The 20,260-nt window shown below is 43.4% G+C and overlaps 3 protein-coding genes across 8 annotated transcripts in view; 1 reads left to right on the top strand and 2 right to left on the bottom strand.

The window, feature by feature from the left end:
- LOC111065511 (tyrosine-protein kinase Fer) overlaps window positions 1–13,170 on the top strand; it is a 30,921-nt gene extending 17,751 nt beyond the window's left edge. For 2 of the 6 annotated variants that reach the window (XM_022353725.2, XM_022353727.2), the window contains exons 4-14: window positions 6,577–6,673; window positions 6,749–7,085; window positions 7,163–7,441; window positions 7,505–7,682; window positions 7,921–9,495; window positions 10,968–11,342; window positions 11,412–11,625; window positions 11,744–11,830; window positions 11,893–12,021; window positions 12,083–12,265; window positions 12,333–13,170. In XM_022353725.2, coding sequence (XP_022209417.2) covers window positions 6,577–6,673; window positions 6,749–7,085; window positions 7,163–7,441; window positions 7,505–7,682; window positions 7,921–9,495; window positions 10,968–11,342; window positions 11,412–11,625; window positions 11,744–11,830; window positions 11,893–12,021; window positions 12,083–12,265; window positions 12,333–12,484 — 3,606 coding nt within the window. In that variant the 3' untranslated portion in view covers window positions 12,485–13,170. Of the gene's footprint in view, window positions 1–5,302; window positions 5,399–6,576; window positions 6,674–6,748; window positions 7,086–7,162; window positions 7,442–7,504; window positions 7,683–7,920; window positions 9,496–10,245; window positions 10,582–10,967; window positions 11,343–11,411; window positions 11,626–11,743; window positions 11,831–11,892; window positions 12,022–12,082; window positions 12,266–12,332 lie in introns of those variants that run through there. The other 4 variants (XM_022353731.2, XM_022353729.2, XM_022353730.2 and 1 more) reach the window with 4 other exon arrangements.
- On the bottom strand, window positions 12,964–15,741 carry LOC111065512 (L-threonine ammonia-lyase). Its single transcript, XM_022353732.2, has 5 exons — window positions 15,414–15,741; window positions 15,282–15,352; window positions 13,958–14,408; window positions 13,608–13,900; window positions 12,964–13,545 (listed from the first exon to the last, which is right to left on the bottom strand). Exons 1-5 carry the CDS (start codon window positions 15,663–15,665, stop codon window positions 13,194–13,196), a joined length of 1,419 nt encoding a protein of 472 aa, XP_022209424.2. The 5' UTR covers window positions 15,666–15,741; the 3' UTR covers window positions 12,964–13,193.
- Window positions 15,742–16,254: 513 nt separating this feature from the next.
- Window positions 16,255–17,789, bottom strand: LOC111065688 (phosphotriesterase-related protein). Its single transcript, XM_022354004.2, has 5 exons — window positions 17,662–17,789; window positions 17,064–17,576; window positions 16,846–17,010; window positions 16,570–16,787; window positions 16,255–16,507 (listed from the first exon to the last, which is right to left on the bottom strand). Exons 1-5 carry the CDS (start codon window positions 17,678–17,680, stop codon window positions 16,370–16,372), a joined length of 1,053 nt encoding a protein of 350 aa, XP_022209696.1. The 5' UTR covers window positions 17,681–17,789; the 3' UTR covers window positions 16,255–16,369.
- Window positions 17,790–20,260: the final 2,471 nt, after the last annotated feature.

Below are 20,260 nucleotides of genomic sequence, written 5' to 3'. Positions count from 1 at the left end.
ACCAATTTGGTTAATGATTTCAGCGCAGAACTTACATACGCTTAATGAATATTAATCACAATTTTCGCATGGCTTGGATGGGAAAAGTTAGCTAAAGGTTTGCAGATCACACCACGATCATTCAAGTGTTAACATATACTCGTATCGTGGCTGGTAGTCACACCAAATCAAACCCTAAGAACCCAGACATTTGTGGCACCATCTAAGAGGCTCCTTGTGTTTTGTGTTGTGTGTCCAGATCCCAGCGTCTCATATTGCACGAGTTCTAATTGGAGATGCGGCTTACCATTAAAATTAAGTTGCCGCCGACTCGGACGCAGATGCGGACGCGGACTCGGTCTCCGATTTGGAGCGCGTTAAAAAGGTTTTCTAACACGCCAACAGGCAGAAGGCAGACGCAAAGGCAGGCAACGAGCGAAGCAACGTTCCGTCTGGGGTAACCCTTTTCTGCCTCTATCTCACAGTAATCTACGCGCATGTGCGGCACATTCGTATCTTTTCAGTCATTTTCAAGTACATTATGCCTGCCATGGAGATGCAGGCCGGGTTTGGCTATGGCTAAGGGTATGGGTATGGGTTTGGGTTTGGGTTTGGGTTGAGCAAACAGCTAGCAGCTGTAGCAGCGGCAGGAGGGGAAGAGTCGGAGTCAACGGCAAACAAGCACAGACAACGTTTGTCGGTCAAAATCAAAATCAGCCCCAGCCTTTGTTCCTTCAGTTCCAAGAATCGTGGACCAGTTATGAAACAAGTCTGCAACATGCACACACAGGCACACGGAGGCACAGAGCCAGCCACAGACACGGGTAGAGAGCGAGAGAGAGAAAGAGATATTGAAAGACGGCAGAGAAAACAATAAAGAACCCAACCCGAGGGCTAAACGTATTGGGCCCGAATCTGGACTTCAACCTGAGAGACGAGACTTGGGCCTGTGCCTGTGCCTGTTCCCCGACTTCGACTTGAGTTTCGTCTCGTTAGCTGCGCCTGAGCACCGGAGCAAAATACTTTATGGATCTGGAGACGAAGTCGGGGCTTTTGTACCTGCCACTTGGCTCTGGGCTTCGCTGTGCTGCGACTGCGACTGCAACTTAATTTCTTACTGGTGCTGATGCTATTGGTGGTGGTAGTGGTGCTGCTGCGGCAAGTACTTCATCATGTTTGGGGAGCAGTAAAAATAAATTAACAAAAGCCAGTGAGGCAGTCAGCCAAGTCCCCATCGCTGGTCGGTCGTCGGTCTGCTCTTCCAGCCGTTCACCACTTCCCGACTATAGTCTAGCTACTCAATATGAGTGGTAATAACTTGGCCAAGAGCCGTGCCGTGCCGTGCGAACTGACTTCGTTCCCTTGACATCAAAAGCGCAGCTGTGTGCTCTGTGTCTGCTCTGTTCCTGCTGTTGCTGCTGCTGCTGCTGTGGATCAAGTTCAGGTCTCGGTTTTGTCCCAAATGCAGCGACAGGCAATAGCAAAAAAAAAACTCATAAATTGATTTAGAAACAGACAAAAGGGAAATCTGTAATATAATATTGCGATGCGAAGATTTTACACTTTGGCTCCTGGGGAGGAAATGTTCATGAAGATTAAAGTACTGAAAGTATCTGCAATTGAGTAATGGAATAGCTATCAGAAGATTTGTTATTACAATGCTGAGCGACTGAAAGTATCTACAATTAAATTATGGTATATGAAGAAAGTAGTATAACCGCTAGAACTGTACCCTAAAAGTGCTTAAGTTTGTCTCATTGAATTATGGAAAATCCAAGCTTCTTCCTCAGACAATATCCCCGCTCCTCAGCAAGGGTATACACAGAGTTATTACAAGTTGTATATAGAGCCCTGCTCGGCTTTCAAAAGTTATGCCCATTCCCTGAAATTATTGGCGAGAGCTGCCGCCACTGGCAGTACTGCTGCTGCTGGAGTGCTCTGTAGATATGTGTTGTGTATGAATGTATTTCTGTGTATATATCTGTGTATGCAAAACAAGTTGCAAGCGACACGTAGGTGGCTTTGAATATTGAAAAGTCGTTCTGCAGCCTCTCCTGCGGCGGATTGAGACCTCCCAGTGGCACTGGCAGTGGCAGCCCCAAAAAGCGAAAGACTCAAGCCACAAACTTGAGACCGAAACTCGCTCGCAAGATGTTTTGGGCCAATTTGCCAAGACACTTTCACTGCGATCGATCGTCAATTTTGCCATTCTATTCTTTTGTCTGTGCCTCTGTGGCTGGCTTTCGACGTGACACTCAGCCTGAAATAGAAAGTGCTGATGGCGACGGACCGACATTTACGAAAAATACAATTTAAATGCGTTGCCTTTTTTTCGTCACGCTTCTTTTCATTTCACTTGGCACACATGCAAATTTTTTGCAAAAATACAACAACCAAAAACTTGGCAAAATACAATATGATCCAAATGAAATGGCCAATAAATGTAGCAACGAAAGTGAAGATATTGCGTGGCAATAATGCGACTGATTTTTGGGGATTTGTTTGAACAATGAAATTAAACAGAAGCACAAACTGCCGTATCCATAGCCCCCCGCTTGTGTACAGTTAAACAGGTGTACAGCTAAATCAAAACGGGTTGGCCATTAATATTAGCGTGCCTCTATTGTTGGGCCTGGCCAACATCAGCAGCAGCAGCAGGTCATTGACCAGGCGCCTGGATAGAGCCAAAGCCAAAGCCAGAGTCCGAGCCGGGCCCAGACCCGGACCAAGACACGAACAACGACCACCAGCGCGACCACGACAACGCGAGCTCGAGGAAATTACGAGTATACAAAATCCCAGATCCGCGGAAACTCGTGTATTGACCAACGGTCATAAATTTGCATAATTCGCAATTGCAGGCTAAACGCCAGTGTTTAAACAATCTCAAAATGTTTCATAAAACATCATTATTGTCAACGCGACGACGCTGTCAACGCTTATGCAATGCCATCTTTTGGGGCCGGCAGCTGATTGAAAATTCCCATACAATCAACTGCATTGATTTCCCAACAAAAGGGATAAACGAGCACCCGTACCCCGTACCGTACCCCGAATCCAAACGCGTGTGTGGCATTTCCTATGGCTTTATGGGCCTATGACTTTTGTCACAGCTGCTGTCGGGCCATTTCATATTCAAATATGTTGGCCAAGAAAAACTCTCACGCGCTGACAAGCCAAAGAAAAATGGATAAAACCCGAAGAAAAGCGAAAAGCTAGAGGTACACACACACACACACAACAAATGCAGTGCCTGCTGAAGTTGTTGAGTTGTTTTCATTTTTCTGCCTTTTTTGCTGGGGGGTTTTCTTGATTCGGTCTCTTTTTATTGCATCACGATTCCGCAATACATTTGACAAATTTATTTTGATTAGAGGCAATTTCTTTGGAAGTGTAGACATGAATTGAATTTTGCTTTGATTGAGCTGTGCTCTTTTTTTATTATTATTATTTGTATGGGTTTTGTATGAGAGAATTGGCATGGTACTGGCTGTGGTCATACTTTATTTATGTTGATGAACTCTAGACGGATAGAGCATAAAGGGCTTGGTAAATTTAAAAGATAGAAAATGGGGGTGGCCGTATGGAAAATAAGTTTGAAGATTTAAATTGTATTGGCTATGCTTTTAATCTTTCGACAAAGTGCAAAATGTATAAATCCATATTTTAATATCAGTTCAACGATATTCTCTTATTTTGGACAAGCTTTTAGTATTCACGATTTTTTCTTTTAAGTATCTAACAACTTAGTCTTAATTGACCCCATAAACGATTCGTTTTTCTCGCTTTGTTAAGTTTTGCAATTATAAATAATAGCTTCAATTTGTTCATATATCATCACACATGATTGATTCCTTGAACTGTTAGATAAACTTCCATAGAAAACTGAGCAAAAATCGTTGCAATAAAATAAGATTATGACAAAGAAAACGCTATGACAAGCAAACAATGACATCTATAAGAATCCGAAAGTAGCGGAGTCTTCTTTTGAATTCGCCCATACTTATTCATTTGAATACATACATACATACATTTGTATTTTCATAAAACATTATGCAGCTTAATTTATCACCATTAAATAAAAATCAGCCAGGCCAGTCGAATTTTCTGCTTAATTTGTAGACATTTCATTTCTAATAGATTTTGGCGAGAAAAAACCCAGAGATCTCAGGCAGAAGAAACCGAAACAGATACAGATACAGAAACAGCAACAGCAGCAGACAAATCGACAAAACAGAATGGCAAAGAATCAGGCTGATTAATGCAAAACGTGGCAGTTGGCACCACTTGTCACAGTTTCCATTAGGTCATCGCCGCATTTACATATAGATTTGAAATATTTCAACTGTGCGTTGTCCACCCCAGGCCATCTAATGGAATCGTTTTTGGATTACCATATGGGTCCATATGGGAGCACAGATCCGCGCAGAGATCTGGTCGAGAGCTGGTCGAGAGATCTGAGGAGGGGCGTGAGAAAATTGAGAAAGTTTCGCTAGGTTTTGGTTCGGTGCAGGTGGCAGATTAGCAACTTTCCTTGGCCGCTCAGATCCGGCGGCGTTCTCGGCGCAGAAAACAGCGAAATAAAATGCTGAAGAAACAAAAAAAAAAATTGGCAATCATTTGTAAACAATGTGTGAGGCGAGGTCCACCTGGGGGCTGGGGACTGGGGACTGGGACTGGCACTGGGGTCTGGGGACTATTGACTGTTTGGCTGCTGAGAAGTAAGAAATACGCCGAGCATGACCCACTTTCGAGCCATGTTTACTTCTCTCTCTATCTATCACTGTGGCCCTCTCTTTCTAAACAACTTTTTGGGCAAATTAGCAGCTGCAAAGGCATTGAAAGTTGCTTAACCACTTGCCGAAAAAAAATAAAAAAATACACATATATATATATACAAAAATGAAATGAAAAACCCAAACAAACCATGGCTAGAACTTAGCAAATGCTGGCTATTACGTAGCCATAGCCAAAGCCGGGAATGGGAATGGGAATCCAGTGACAATAGCAACAAGTTGTCGAGATTGCAACTAATTTCAAGATAACTCTCGAAACACTCTCGACGGCACTTTCAATGCCAAATCGGTAAACTGGGTCAACAATTTATACGAGTACTGCATATATATTTGTTCAGATTGCCTTTTCGTATCTATTGTTGCCTTTTTTCTAGTGAGTTTCATTTTCGTCGCCACTCGCATGGTATGGTTCCCGGGAATGTCATTTGGCCTGGGGCCTGATCATTCAATTAGTTAATTCATCTGCGAGTACGAGTATTTCTGCGGTCTTCCGCGTCTTGTGGAAATGTGCAAAGCTGTCTGCAATTAATATGCATGGACAAATGCAACTGCAACGACAACGACAACAAAAAGCGGCTCTGGTTGCAAACTTAAGCCGTTGGCAATGTGGCTGGCCAACATTGGTACAAACTGTGGGACATAGAGAGTTGAATTGAATCTAGATCTTAAAACATACGCCCTAAAGGGCGTTCACTCTATAACAACTCACTCTTATCGACTCAGTCTTTTTGGCTCGTTTTTTTCATTAAGTATATTTTTTATAATTCTTAAAAACTAATTTCTAGCAAAGAAAAATCACCAATAAATACATGGAAACTAACAAATATAAATACTTTCGTAGGATGATTAAATTCCACAATCGTAATGTGTTCCACATAAAATCTGTCGCACTGTTTGTAGTTTTAATGATTGAAACAAATGCGCATTTATCAAAAGGTGTGTACACACCTAATCTAACAAAGCTTTTGCAGTGTTTAAAATTGTTCTTTTAATGAATTTTCACACTGCTAAGAATTCCATTCGTTTTCTACTGCTCTTCAACCCAGTGTGCACAGCATCAGCTGCAAAGTGTGCAAATGCAACTTGAACTCGGCAACTTTGCAGCTGCTTGACTAACTGCACTTTGCAGCCATTAGTTTTGCAGCCGAAAGCATCAGCCATCAGCCTCAACTTCAGTTTGAGCCTCCGTCCCCGAGTAAGTCCCAGTTCCCGTCCCTCGGCAGCTCCATAGCTGTTGATTTTGTTGACAATGCTAACGGATGCTGTTGGATGCTGGCCTGGCCTGCCCTGGCTATAAGGCTGGGATGTTGGCTCAGCTGCTGCAAAATGCTGCAATCCTTTTGCCCAGTCACTTATCAGTCATTTGCGAGACTCAGTCTTTTGCTGTGGCTGTTTGTTGTTTGCTGCTTTTGTACCTTGCATAATATGCAAACGTGAGAAAATGTTTTGCCAAAGAAAGTGTGAGACAGAGAGAGAGAGAGAAACCGAATGTAGGAGTACGAGGTGTACAGACGGATAGAGAGAGAGCAGAGTATGGTATGGGTGGAAAGCGATATGTTTCATTATGCGATTACTCGCATGTGGAGCACACAGTGCGCGACAAAAAAAACACAACACGTAGCCGCAGCGATGTCGATGTTGCCGATGATAATGATGATGTAATGAATAAAGCTTTTTTTTTTTTTTGGGAAAGTGGCTTAATGGCACAGTCCACGCACACGTGTGTAAACCGCATTGAAACCTCAACTTCAACTTGTTTCCTTTTGTCCGTCATACTGACTTTATACTCGTTTCTTTTCAGCTGACTGACGAGGTGGTGCGCAAGAAGACCGAATACCAAAAACATTTGGAGGGCTACAAGGCGCTGCGCACGCGTTTCGAGGAGCACTACATTAAAGGTAAGCCAGCGTGCAACCCGATCTCATCTGAAGTGGATTTGGAATCAAAAGCTGATGCTCAATCACCATTCACAGCACCCGGTCGCAGTGGCCGCAAACTGGACGATGTGCGTGACAAATATCAAAAGGCCTGCCGCAAACTCCATCTCACACACAACGAGTACGTGCTCTCCATCTCAGAGGCCATCGAAGTGGAGAAGGACTTTCGCACTGTTCTGCTGCCGGGACTCCTCGAGCATCAGCAGTCCGTCCAGGAGAGCTTCATTCTGCTGTGGCGCAACATTCTACAGGAGGCTGTCCAATACGGCGATCTCACGGCCGACAAGTACAAGGAGATACAGAAACGCATCGACACTGTGATAGGTGGCATCAATCCGGGCGAAGAGTATGGCGAATTCACCGAGAAACACAAGTACGTAGCATCACGGAATCCCAATTTCAGACCAATTATTCAATTAACGATCTTCTACACCTCTTTGATCCATCTAGAACCTCACCGACAACGCCGCTACTCTTCCAGTTCGATGAGACGCTCATCGAGGACATACCCGGCAAACTGCAGTCCAGCACCCTGACAGTAGATAATCTCACAGTGGACTGGCTGCGTACACGGCTCCTGGAGCTGGAGGGCTCTGTGAAGGAGTGCCAGGAGAAGCAGCTCAAGATGATTGAGCATGTGAATGGTGGCTCTCCGGTGGCCAATGGCAGCATTATCTCGAATGGCAGCAACAGCTCCAATGGCATACAGTCCAACAAGGATAGCCAGTGGTAAGCGAGAGAGCGCTAAAACTATACAAAGTATCTGCTTTAAATCCCATTCCCTCTCTACAGTCGCCAATCCAAGGATCTAAATGCCTTGAGATGCCAGGAGAAACAGAAACAGAAGCTGGTGGACATGATCAAGTGTGCTTTGAACGAAGTGGGCTGCGAGGAGCTGCCCTCCGGCTGCGATGATCACCTGACCCTCGAGCAGACCTTCATCGAGAATGGCTACAACAATGAACAGCAGGTGGGTGGCATGATGGCCGAGTACTTATGCCCCTTAGGTTGTGGCTAGTCCTAAGTTGTAGGTGGTTTTGGTCTAGCTCTAATGATAACTAATCTTCTGTCATGAAACGATTTCTTTCTCTCTGGATGCCGCCCTCTGTCCCATCCACATACCACACACAATCCACACGACACACTCGAAAACCACATCCAAATCTAACCCATTTGAAACCACTCCCCCCACTCGATGCTGGGAGCAGCGCTCCAACTCCACTAGCTCTCCGGGGCTGGGCATAATGAATGAGCTGATGCGACGCGGCGGAGTCCTCACGCTCCTGCGCGGACGCGGGCGCCACTTCAAGCGTAAGTCCACGCCCCAGCCGACGACACCGATGACGCGGACGCGCCAGGGACGATTCTCCAAGATGCAGCCACGCTCCCAGAGCCTCGGATCGTTGTCGGTAATTAGGGATGCGCGTAGTCCTGCACGTTACGAGCCCATTACTAACCCACTGCGCCTGGCGGCCAGCGTCCACTATTTGGGCGAGGAGATATCCCTCAGTTCGACGCCGCCGGCCCTGCCGCGACTGCGTCGCACCCAGTGTTCCATGTTGTGTTTGGGCGAGGACGAGGAGCCGCTGGAGCCGTTGCCGGCGGTCTTCTCGCCCGCCCCGCTCACCCAGCTTACCGTTGCCGTTATTACTAACACTAACAACAATCACATCTACGCGGATCTCGAGCTGGGACTGAAGATACCCCATGCAGATGCCGACGACAGTCTGGCCAGCGAGGAGGAGGAGGAGGAGCTGCCCGCCCGGAAGGAACAGATCAAGATAGAAATCAATCAGGCAGTGCCACAAAACTCCATCGATGCCCATTTGGACAGGATTGATGAGCTGAATCGAGTGCTGGACGATCGCTTGAAGAGGTCTCTGCAGCCCACCACGCCCAACGATGATGTGAATGCCATCGAGAGCATGGATGAGGTGCAGACACGGAAGGCGGCACCACACGATGTGGATAGCCAGACGAAGCGCAGTTCCAGCTCCAGCTCGGAGTGCCGCTCCTCACAGCTGTCCGCCAAAGGGGACATGATGGGCCATTCCAAGAAGCGTTCGCTGTCCTTCACCCAAAAGTCCATTAGCAACATCTTTAGCAATCTCAAGGAGTTCTCCAAGAGTCCCTTGGTGCGAATGGGCAGGAGTGCGACGGTGAATGAGGAGCAGGACACCCAGGAGAAGCCTCAGGCGCCCATCGACCAGCATTCCAGCAGCAGCGAATCGCAAACGAATCAGAGCAGCAGCCAGAACAACAATAACACCAGCAGTAGTAGCAGCAACCACAGTGCCTCACAGTCAACGATCATCACGAGCACGATCACCACGACGATCACCACAACCACATCGTCAGCGACGCCGTCCAAGGAAACCTCAAGACTGAAATTCAAAGTGCCAAAGATCCAGAAGAAATCGAAAGCCATCCGCAATACATTCCGATCCAAGTTGCTCAACTTCCAGTTGAAGCGAGCCAAGCCCTGCAAGCAGTGCACCAAACGGAGGCGCATCCATCCCAGCAAGAGTGTCTTTGACTTTGCCAAGGAGTTCGATACGGAGAACCAGGAGGATGCCACGGAGGAGCAATTCTGCAGCTGCCCAGCGCCGGCCCCAAAGACGAAGCTGCCCATTCAGATGGAGCGCAAATTCGAGTCCCACAGCTCCGGGGAGCTGGACGAGAATGACGACGACGACCGGGACCATGATAACGAGGATAGCATCAGCGACGATGTGCTCAGCATGAAGGAGCACTGCTATTGTGTTCCCAGCTTGGCGGCCAGTGTGAGTTCCCGTATTCGACAGCGACAACAGCACCCCCTCCCACCACCGTATCAAGTGTATCTAAGCAACCGGATGCCGAATGGCGCCACCTCACAATGAAAACGCATCGCATCGCCTATTGCCTCTTTTTGCATGTTTGATTGATTGATTTTTTGTGCATGTTTCAAAGTTTACGTTCAATATTGAAAGCATGGGGGGGGCAAAGCTTTTTATTGCGGGTCCCAAAAATAGAGCACAGGGTGCTCCCAATTCGCATTTATATATGTATGTAAATATATGTAGATCTTTGGGGGAAGCTCTTGGTTTAGGGTATGAAAACTATGTGATTCGGATTGGTTATAGCATGTTCCTAGCAGAAAAAGGTTGGGAAACAGAGCAATCGACAGCAGGGCTGTACTTAGAGATACTTTCAGTAAGAATGTGAATCCCTTTGCATGGATACATAACTACTATCCTTCCCAGACGAGATAAATTAAAAAATTATAAGCTGTAAATCTTTAAAATAATAGGATAAAAACTTTGAGAATATTTTTAATACAAAGAGATCCAATAGCCTCTATTAATGTCCCAAATTCATTGACTCAAAGAGTATTCATATTTCGATCTGCCCGAAATATCTTTCTCCCTTTCCAATATCTAAATTTACTTGTGCGTGCCACAGAGAGACACAGGCACAGGCACAGGGAGAGTGTACCTACTCTCTCCGAGATACAAGTTCAACTGAGAGCATAAAACGATTATAGCTTTTAGTTCTCCCTGATCCGACGAACAGTTTGGACACTAGGCAGTCGCTGTCATTAATCTCTCATCTGGTCTCTTGAAATGTTTGGCGTCTGTTTGGCCAGTGAAAAGTTGGAAATCATACGAGTATTTGTAGAACGACGCGTGTTTTCCATATTGCGCAAGTACTTGGATAGTTGATAGGGATATATACGTACTCTCATAGTCGATACCGTCATGAGCAGCAGCACTTCCGGTCGGAGCAGTAATGGTGGACCCGATGGTAGCGGGATCTTTGAGACAATTGTCTTTGCCGGTCGCCCAGTGCCGCCGGCACGTAAGAAGAGACCCAAATCGAAAGTATTTGTGAGTCACACAAGTGTCAACCTTGAACGTAGATCCATCCATCCACATTGTCCATACGAATATCCATATCCGATGTAGTAATAATATTTATTTTTATATGCCTCTTGCTTACAGTATTTTCTTTTAATTTGCGTGTGTATCTTTGTATCTCTCTCTCCCTCTATTGTATATAAAAAGGCTGCTGCTGCATTTCGTCAGAGCCAATTGCACCCACGCATTTCCGTTCCGCCGTTTTTGTGGAAATTGTGGAAATGGCGTGTTAAGCTTTTCATTTTATTTTATTTTTCATCGTTTCACTTCTTCTTGTATTCTGTGTTCTGCATGCCATTCACTAATCTTCTGGCTAAGTGGGAAGAATATATTGGCTAATTGTCTGGCTCTTGCAGATATCCCTATCTACGAATCGGCCGCTCTACGAGGAGGAGTGGTTCCACGGTGTATTGCCGCGCGAGGAGGTTGTGCGCCTACTCAACAACGATGGCGACTTCCTGGTGCGCGAGACCATCCGCAACGAGGAGAGCCAGATTGTGCTGAGTGTCTGCTGGAATGGCCACAAGCACTTTATCGTCCAGACCACCGGCGAGGGCAATTTCCGCTTCGAGGGTCCACCCTTTGCCAGCATCCAGGAGCTGATCATGCATCAGTACCACATCGAGTTGCCCGTCACTGTCAAGTCCGGTGCCATTCTACGACGTCCCGTTTGCCGGGAACGCTGGGAGCTGAGCAACGATGATGTGGTCCTGCTCGAAAGGATTGGCAGGGTAAGTCTCCGTAGTTATTTTAATCCTGAAAGATATATGGATATTTATTTTACTCTTGTCTATTTTCAGGGCAACTTTGGTGATGTCTACAAGGCCAAATTGAAGTCCACCAAACTGGATGTGGCCGTCAAGACCTGCCGCATGACCCTGCCCGATGAACAGAAGCGCAAATTTCTGCAGGAGGGTCGCATCCTGAAGCAATACGATCATCCGAATATTGTCAAACTGATTGGCATTTGTGTGCAGAAGCAGCCAATAATGATTGTCATGGAACTGGTGCTAGGTAAGTGATAGGAAAAGATTCAAAGATTTAAATTAACTCAAAATTAAGATTGAAACTAAAGAAAATAAATATCTAGCAATCTGCTGAATGGGAACTAATATTAAATCTGTAATTCCAGGTGGTTCCCTGCTCACTTATTTGCGTAAGAACTCGAATGGCCTCTCTGCGCGCCAACAAATGGGAATGTGCCGAGATGCGGCAGCAGGTAAGATCCACATAAACCAAGTCCAAACGCCCAACTAATCCCATACAATATTATTAATTTAGGCATGCGTTATCTGGAGTCCAAGAACTGCATTCATCGGGATCTGGCGGCGCGAAATTGTCTCGTCGATCTAGAGCACAGCGTGAAGATCTCTGATTTTGGAATGTCCCGCGAGGAAGAGGAATATATCGGTAGGGTTAATAATACAAAAGAAATACTAAACATAAACTAAAATGTATTTTGATGGAACAGTTTCCGATGGCATGAAGCAAATACCCGTGAAATGGACTGCACCAGAGGCCCTGAACTTTGGAAAATATACGTCCCTATGCGATGTCTGGTCGTATGGCATATTGATGTGGGAGATATTCTCAAAGGGCGATACACCCTATTCGGGCATGAGCAATTCAAGGGCCAGGGAGCGCATCGATACAGGTATGGAATCAACTTAGATTATGCAAACGAAAAAGAGTCGCATAATGGTTATATGTATGTTTCATAGGATATCGCATGCCAACGCCGGAGAATACGCCGCCGGAGATGTATCGACTGATGCTCAAGTGCTGGGCAGCCGATGCTGAGTCTCGGCCACATTTCGATGAAATCTATAATGTGGTCGATGCCCTCATATTGCGCCTGGACAACAGCCACTGAATGCATCCGCGCTGTATCCGTAGCTGTAGCTGTAGCCGCATCTGTATCTATAACTTTAAGCATACTCAATGTAAGTTTAGTCAGCGCTTTTAAAGTACGTCACGTCCTAGGACTTAATAACGAGATGCCTGTATTTATGAGATACCATAAACCATACAACATACAACTGATACATTTTACCACATTAACGATATTTATATTATATTTTTTCTAGCCATGTAATCTGTAAATTTTCGATATATATTTGTATTTTGATGTGTGTCTGTGTGCATGTGTATCCGTGACTGACTGAATATGTATGATATAATGAATCCTTAATGTGCCAAAAACCGCAAGAAGAACTTAAAAAGAAAGAAAGAAATTCATAAAAGAAATTGTGTGTCTGCTTAAATAACTGCATCGCATAGGCCTAAGCTCATTGAATTTATATCCTTAGTTGTTTTTTGTGTTTTTTTAGTTTAAGGAAAAAATATATTTGTAAATTATTCAAGCCTTGCGTTGGCCAATTCGTTTCAAGACTCTGTATTCTATGTATATTTATTTACACCTAATTTACATATTTTTACTTCGATTACGATTATATTTACGATTATATATATGTACTATATATGTATATCTACGCTCTAAGTTAAAGCTTTAAGTTTAGCTGCGCTGCTGAAGTGAATAAATCATATGTGTACCGTGTACTTGTTGCATATTTTGCTTGATCCTACGACTCTGGGGCATTGAGTATTGCCAGTGGCACATCGGAGAACTCTACTTTGGAGTAGAATTTCTTCAGTTCGTTCTTCAGCTGCAGACTGTGCGACCAATCGACCGTTTCGCAGATTACTTTCACCTCCACGGTGTAGATGTCCCTTAGCCAGGCACGCTCGTGCATAATATCCTTGATCGAGACCCCTATGCGCATCAGCAGGTTGCACAGGTCATTGATGCCGCCCGGCCGATCGCTGATCTCCACATTGAACTTCACCAAGCGACCCACAGCGGCCAGTCCTCGCTCCAGACAGCGTCCAAAGACAGTGGTGTCTATGTTGCCTCCACAGAGCAGAACCACAACCCTAAAGGAGGAGAGAATATCAGTCGGTTAATCCTACTTTCAGCCAGCCCAATGACTACTCACTTCTTGCCCTTCAGTTCATCGAGATGTCCGGCCAAAATGGCAGCCAAACCTGCACCACCAGCTCCCTCAACTACACACTTTTCCTCCTCCACTAGTCGGAGTATAGCAACTGCAATCCACTCCTCCTTGACCACCACCATGCGATCGATAAGGGGCATGGCCGTGGCATAGGCATTGTAGCCGACCTTTGGAACAGCCAGACCATCGGCCAGGGTGTTCTTGATGGGTGTATGAATGGGTCCCTTGTTCTCCATGGCTCTCGTGAAACTTGCGCACTTCTCCGACTCCACGCCCTGGAAAAAGCCACAGAATTCAGAGTCTACTTTCAATCACACATGGCTTCTACTTACAATTATCTTGGTCTTGGGAGACAGTGCCTTCACCGCTGTGGCTATGCCGGCTATTAGGCCACCACCGCCCACCGGCACCACCACAGCATCCGGTTCGGGCACCTGTTCGAGGATCTCCAGTCCAATCGTACCCTGCCCGGCCATTATATGTGGATGATCGTAGCCATTCACATAGAGCAGACCCTCGTCCTGGGACATGCGCATGGCCAGGGACTTGGCCTCACCCATATCGTTGCCGTCCACAATGACGCGAGCCTTGTAGTTGCGGCACTTCTGGATCTTCATTATCGGCGCTGCTTTCGGCATGACCACCGTCACGGGAATTTGAAGCTTCCAGCCATGGTAGCACAATGCCTGGGCATGATTCCCCAGCGAGGCACTGATTACTCCCGTCCGCTTCTGTTCGTCTGTGAGGGACAGCAGGGCGTAGCGTGCTCCACGCTCCTTGAAGCTGTCGAAACGGATGTCAAATGAATTCGGTACTCAATCACATGTTACCCGTAAAAGAGGAAATCAATTAGCAACAGTAATTAATTTCCCCCATTTACCCATATCAGCCTATTAAGCGTTATCTTATCGGATCTGTGCCTGTTACTTTTTTTTGGGCAAGTGATAAAAAATAATACGTTGTAGCCGCTCTATGAATAATGTACTATATGCTTGATTAATCATAGTAGCTGTTCGAGCGACGCAGAAGATGACAACAAATATTGTAATACGCTTCTTATCAGTAGCCGGAAAATACCGCTGCCAGACAATATTCAAATGCATATTGTATAGGCTATTAGGCACAGTATACATACTATATGCATATACTATACAGATCATTGGAGGCAATAATAATGCCAGAGTGATTATGAACCTTGTACCTACATTTTTCAAACAAAATGCAATAGGAAGGTAGGTGGAAAAACAATCTTAAGAAAAATTCATATATTATAACCATTTATACGAAATTTTCTAAAATTATAATTTTTATCAGAATTATATTGATTTACGATATCAAAAGTATCAACAATTTATTGCCTTGGAAAGTCTGCGTAGAAAATAAACGCCCAATATTATAGAGAGCGATACACTTTTTATACACACTGCCGGACAGACTTAAGGACTCTTATGGCATAATAGTTTGTGGTACCATAAACACTGTACTTCAGCCTCTAACATATATTTTAAGGTTCCGAAAATGTCTATAATATTCCAAGATTGATTGCAAATATATTTAGGTGCAAATCCATTCTCCTCTCAACTCTTTCTAATTAAAATTTCAGTTTCAATTGTTTTCTTAGGGTTTCCCCGATGTTTTTAATCCCCGATCACTCACCTGCCTGTATATTGTAGGAAATCTTTTTTCAAATAAAGCTCCATGCCATATAGATCCGAAGAAGTGGATTTCTGCAAACCACACACACAGATTATAACCCAGAATCTATAATCAATGGAGATAGATATTTACCGGACACGGTGTGCGCTCCACTCCACCGCGAATAAGAAAAGCAGCCGATGTAACATCATGGAAGGATATCTTTTGAGGATGCTCGGGATCGCAAAAGGGATCTAAGATTTCCTCCACACCGCCAGATACGTGTCTGGGTCTCAGCTTCTGCTGTTCCACTTTGCCATTGCTATTTCCATTGGAATTCCCATTGCTTTTCGGAACTGTGACATTTTGCTCCTTGGTCGTTTCCGTTTTTACCGCCTGCGACATGTTTTCCCTCAATGTTATTCCAGCTCCTACGACTGCTTGCCGACAACTGCCTGATGAATACTGCTGAATGCTGGAATAGTCGGTACTCGTATATATAGGCAGGTCGATTAGAAGTCTCTATTGACGAGCTGTTGGTCGTAAAAACGGCACCTTTGCGTTTTGATTGCCTGGGGCGGCTGGTCACTTTATGAGGCCTGGCCTGGCCTGGCCTGACGACGTGTTGATAAGAGTTTGGCTACCACAAAAACAACGATAAGGCTTAAATTAACTCGACTTTCAGTATTTTTGGCAACATCACCAAAGGCAGAAAGATTCCATACTGAAGGGTAAAATAAGTTTAAAGCCGTTTAAATCGAATGCGGGTCAAAAGCGATAAGAAATTGGTTGGATCAATCGACAAAGGAAAATGGGGAAACCTTTAGAATCCAATTGCTAAAATCATCCAATACCAAGCAGTTGTTTATTCAACTTTTGGACTGTAGGGGATTGCGATACTTTAAGGTCGAAGCTGCGCACGAGCCCCCAAAAACGACCATTAGAAAAATAATAAACACAGGGTCGATAAGACGAAACTTATGAACATTTTGTGAATTTATACATATGTATATTTTCCAAGTTTGCCAAAACAACAGAGCTTATCTAATCCACTCGTAGAGATGATAAGAGATGTGGTTCAAAGAACATCATATATGGTAGCTCCCTTTCTAGGGATCAAATGAGAGCCAATTTGCAGGATTGGTGACAGTCATTTGTTCCACTTGTTCCAAGGTGACGCCTCGGGCAAACATGCGGGGCAGGATGTTTGTGTGGATATGATGATAGCCATGACCCCCATAAGAAGTCTATTGAAAAAAGAGAATTATAGGGCTATATTTATAGCTAATGGTGATTCTCTTTCGCTTACCAATCGATGCTTTGTGTGAATGTCGTGGGACATGAGCAGCCTGTCCACCAGACCCTCCTCGATTAGCTTCATCAGATTGTCAATGCGCTGGCCATCGGATATCATATCCACATTGGTGTTTAGCTGGTAGTATGAGCACTCAGTGCCGAATAGATCGTACTGTAGGTAACAGCCCAGCTCGGAGAGTTCTACCAACTCGTCAATCTTGAAAAGGGTGCCTAAAACAACAAGTGGAAATCTCTGAAAAATAAGCAGGAGTAGTGTCACTTCACATACGATCCAGATGCGACATGACACACTTTTGTGCACGTCCGCCAGCCTCCAGATACAGTCGCATGATGTCAAAAGGAGCCTGTGCATCCCGATGTGGGTGGAAGGAGACGCCGCAGCCCAGCACCTCCTGAATCTCTCCCGTTGCCTTGATGGAATTCTTTTCAAACTCTACAGGAAATTACCTGTTAGAAAACGGTTCAATGTCATCTTTAGGGGCTTACCATGAATGGGATAGACGCTGGCCACTTCCCCAATGAAGCCACACTTGACCATTTTCCCCTTGATCTCGATACCAGTCAGAATATCCTTGGTATACAAATCAGTCATCTGTTCCACCGTAAGACTCGCATGACTAGCATCCTGCACGGCGTGGATGTAGTGTCCCGTGCCAGCTATGAAATGGACACCAGTGCTCTTAGCCAGCTCCACAATAAACTCGAGATTACGCTTCAATCCATAGCTGCTGTTTTCTACGATGCTGCCGCCGCCGTGCTTCTTGTAGAGCAGCACATCCTTCTTGGCGGCCACGAGAGCCTCCTCATCATAGAACCGAACATTCTCCTTGCTGGAATACGGATACAGACGTACATAGCCCAGGGTGGACATGCTTATCTTTGCCTTCAGTTCGCTTTCAAAGTCCGCCGGCGGTGGCCTGTAAAAGTGCTCGAAATCGAGAGCCACATGCTCGTGGGTGAGGGTGCGACCCAGCAGATTGGGTGTAATGCTCCCCAGCACTATGCAGACGCATAAACAGTGGAAATTTACATTCAGATAAGCCTAAGACCAGCTCTTATCATGATATATTCTCCACCAACTTACCGGTCTGTACGGCTGACATGATTGCAGCTTTCTATTTGGGTCACACTCTTTCAGAAACGTATGTATATTTTTAGATGGTTCGTTTAACCTGTTAGCGTCCGAGCGCCCCGACTTTCAAAGAGCAACTAAAACTTGGAGAACCCCAATGGTGCTTCGTGGTGAATAAATCCGCACAGTTGTTCTGCTTTATTCTCGTAGATCAAACATTAAGCTGTGTGTGTATTGTGCCCCACAATCAGAGATTGCAATTGCGTCTATTATCTCCTTAAGTGCAATTAAAGTCACGATGAAATAAACTCGGTACAGGAGATGAAGAGTGTATACTAGCCGAGTACTGTACTTAAGAGAGAGTTCAATGGCTTCAATGAATGCCAAGATGCATATTCTTGTGGTATCTTATGTGCAATATAACTAATATTTCCCAGAAAACGAATACCTCTAGCAAGACTTTCTATTATCTTTAGACGAAAATTAAATAAACTGAAAATATAAACTACTAAAGATCCATATCGCAGCATCAGATATAACTTTTCCATTTCTTCTTCCATTCAAAAACCTTTCCAAAAACTTCTGCTCAATCAAAATACATTTGTTCTTTATATTTCTCAGAATAATTCTCTTTATTAGTTCCATTTCTTTCCGTGTTTTTTGTTTGTTTTTTTTTTTGTATTTTCTTTTAATTTTACTTAGTTATTAGGTTTATCAGTTTTAGCAATTTCTCATTTATCAGATATATAGTCTATATATATATATACTCATTTATACTTATGTTATATTCATTTGTTAATTTCATGACATTGCTGCTGCTACCTTCATCCATTTCAACTGCTATATCTTTTGTATATATATATGTATATATATTTTCATATCGATTCTCCTTAAGATCTAAGCACATCGCGAATAATCTGTCAAATATTGTAATTGTTACTCTATCTCTTCTTTTTTTGTGTGTGTGTGTGGTGTGTTATTTTAAGCCAATCTTGATTAGAACTTAAGTTTTTAGTGATTCCTTTTTGTTGTAATTTAAATTATTATTGTTATTAGGGTTTGTTATTTTGTTTTCGATTTACATAAACGACTCTATGAAGAAGTAAGCACGCAAAACTGTTTTTATTATAATATTTCGTTTTGTTGAGTTTTGTTTTTAGGTAGTTGCTGAGTTTTGCTTTTGAACACTTGCTGTGACTTTATTTAGGTTATTACTATTGCATCGAGAGAGCGAACCTCCTGCCTGGCCCCCACCTATTCTGTCATAAAAATAAACCTCTATGCGACCCTCTCCATCTTTCCACATCTCATCCGCTTTCCATATATTTTCTATATATCCTACTTAGCACCTGGGCCTGGCTTCGGGTCTGGTTTGTTTTTGTTTTCAAATTGTAAAATTGGTTTTTAGGCAAACGGAAGAAATTCAAATAAAACATTCACTTTCTGTTGGTTTTTTTTTTCAAAATTATTTAATTGCCATTTATTGAACATCATCCAGTTAGCTATATATATAAATTTTGCAATTAATTTCGTGATCTTTTTAATGGATTTTTTTTTGTGGCTTCTGTTTGCTGTTGCGGTTTTTGTTGCTTGTATCATCTATGTTTTTATTGTATTTGTTATGCATTTGTTTTACGTTTAATTAAAATAGTTGTTGCTCTTATATATAGGCCCAGATCTGAGGCTGAGGCTCGTATATATGTATATGTATATATCTATTTTCTATTTAGATTTTCTAGCTTTACCATTTCTCTGTGTTAATTATATGTTCAGTTTTAGACCCCACACTCTGCTGCGAATACTCCGGGTACTACCCCGTTTCACCGCCTCTAATTACAGTTACGTTACACATTAGTACAATATTTATATATATTGTGTGTATATATATATATAGATGATCCGCATAAAGTATTGGATATTGGTTTCGTTTTCCATTCATAATTCATATTCAAATTGTTCATTGTATATCCCATTCATACGCTTACATCGACTAATTTCGTTTCGACTCTACTCTCAACAAAACACTCAAAAGAATCAATCAAACAATCAAATTCGGCTAGCAATTGCAAAAAGATTTAACACAAATGGGGAGGTAAACGGTTAATCCAGAGTGGACAAATCGGGATGATCCTGGGGGGGGTGTAAACGGCTGGTGTGTTACATGTTTGTTACTGTTTGTTAAGCTTATAAGCGCAAAAGTGACTAAGAGGTGCACACAACAAACAAAAAAAACATATTTAATAATAATAATTATGATAATAATAATAAAGAATTACTAGAGTAAACGTTGGTTAATAATTATTAAAATTTATTACGCGTATAATAATTATTTGCCTTTCACTTTCAAAAACACAAATTCAACTAAAAAGCACACTAAAGCATTGTAAATTAAAATAATTTGATAGACTAAAAACTAGGCACAAACAAAAGAGCGGTTCGAAATAGGTTTTTTTGATAATTTCAAAACTTTTAAATATTAAAATTCTATTTAAAAATTGTGTAAATTTCATTTGTATTTTTAAAATTCTCCTTTGTGTCTGTGTTTGCATATAATTTTACTAATTAATTTTAGAGAATTTGTTTAATGAATTAAATTATGAATATATGTACG

This window comes from Drosophila obscura, unplaced genomic scaffold (assembly GCF_018151105.1).
Source record: "Drosophila obscura isolate BZ-5 IFL unplaced genomic scaffold, ASM1815110v1 contig_192, whole genome shotgun sequence".
Classification (NCBI taxonomy): domain Eukaryota; kingdom Metazoa; phylum Arthropoda; class Insecta; order Diptera; family Drosophilidae; genus Drosophila; species Drosophila obscura.
The sequence above is the reverse complement of the archived record's forward strand: the minus strand, read 5'-3'. Positions and strand labels throughout refer to the sequence as shown.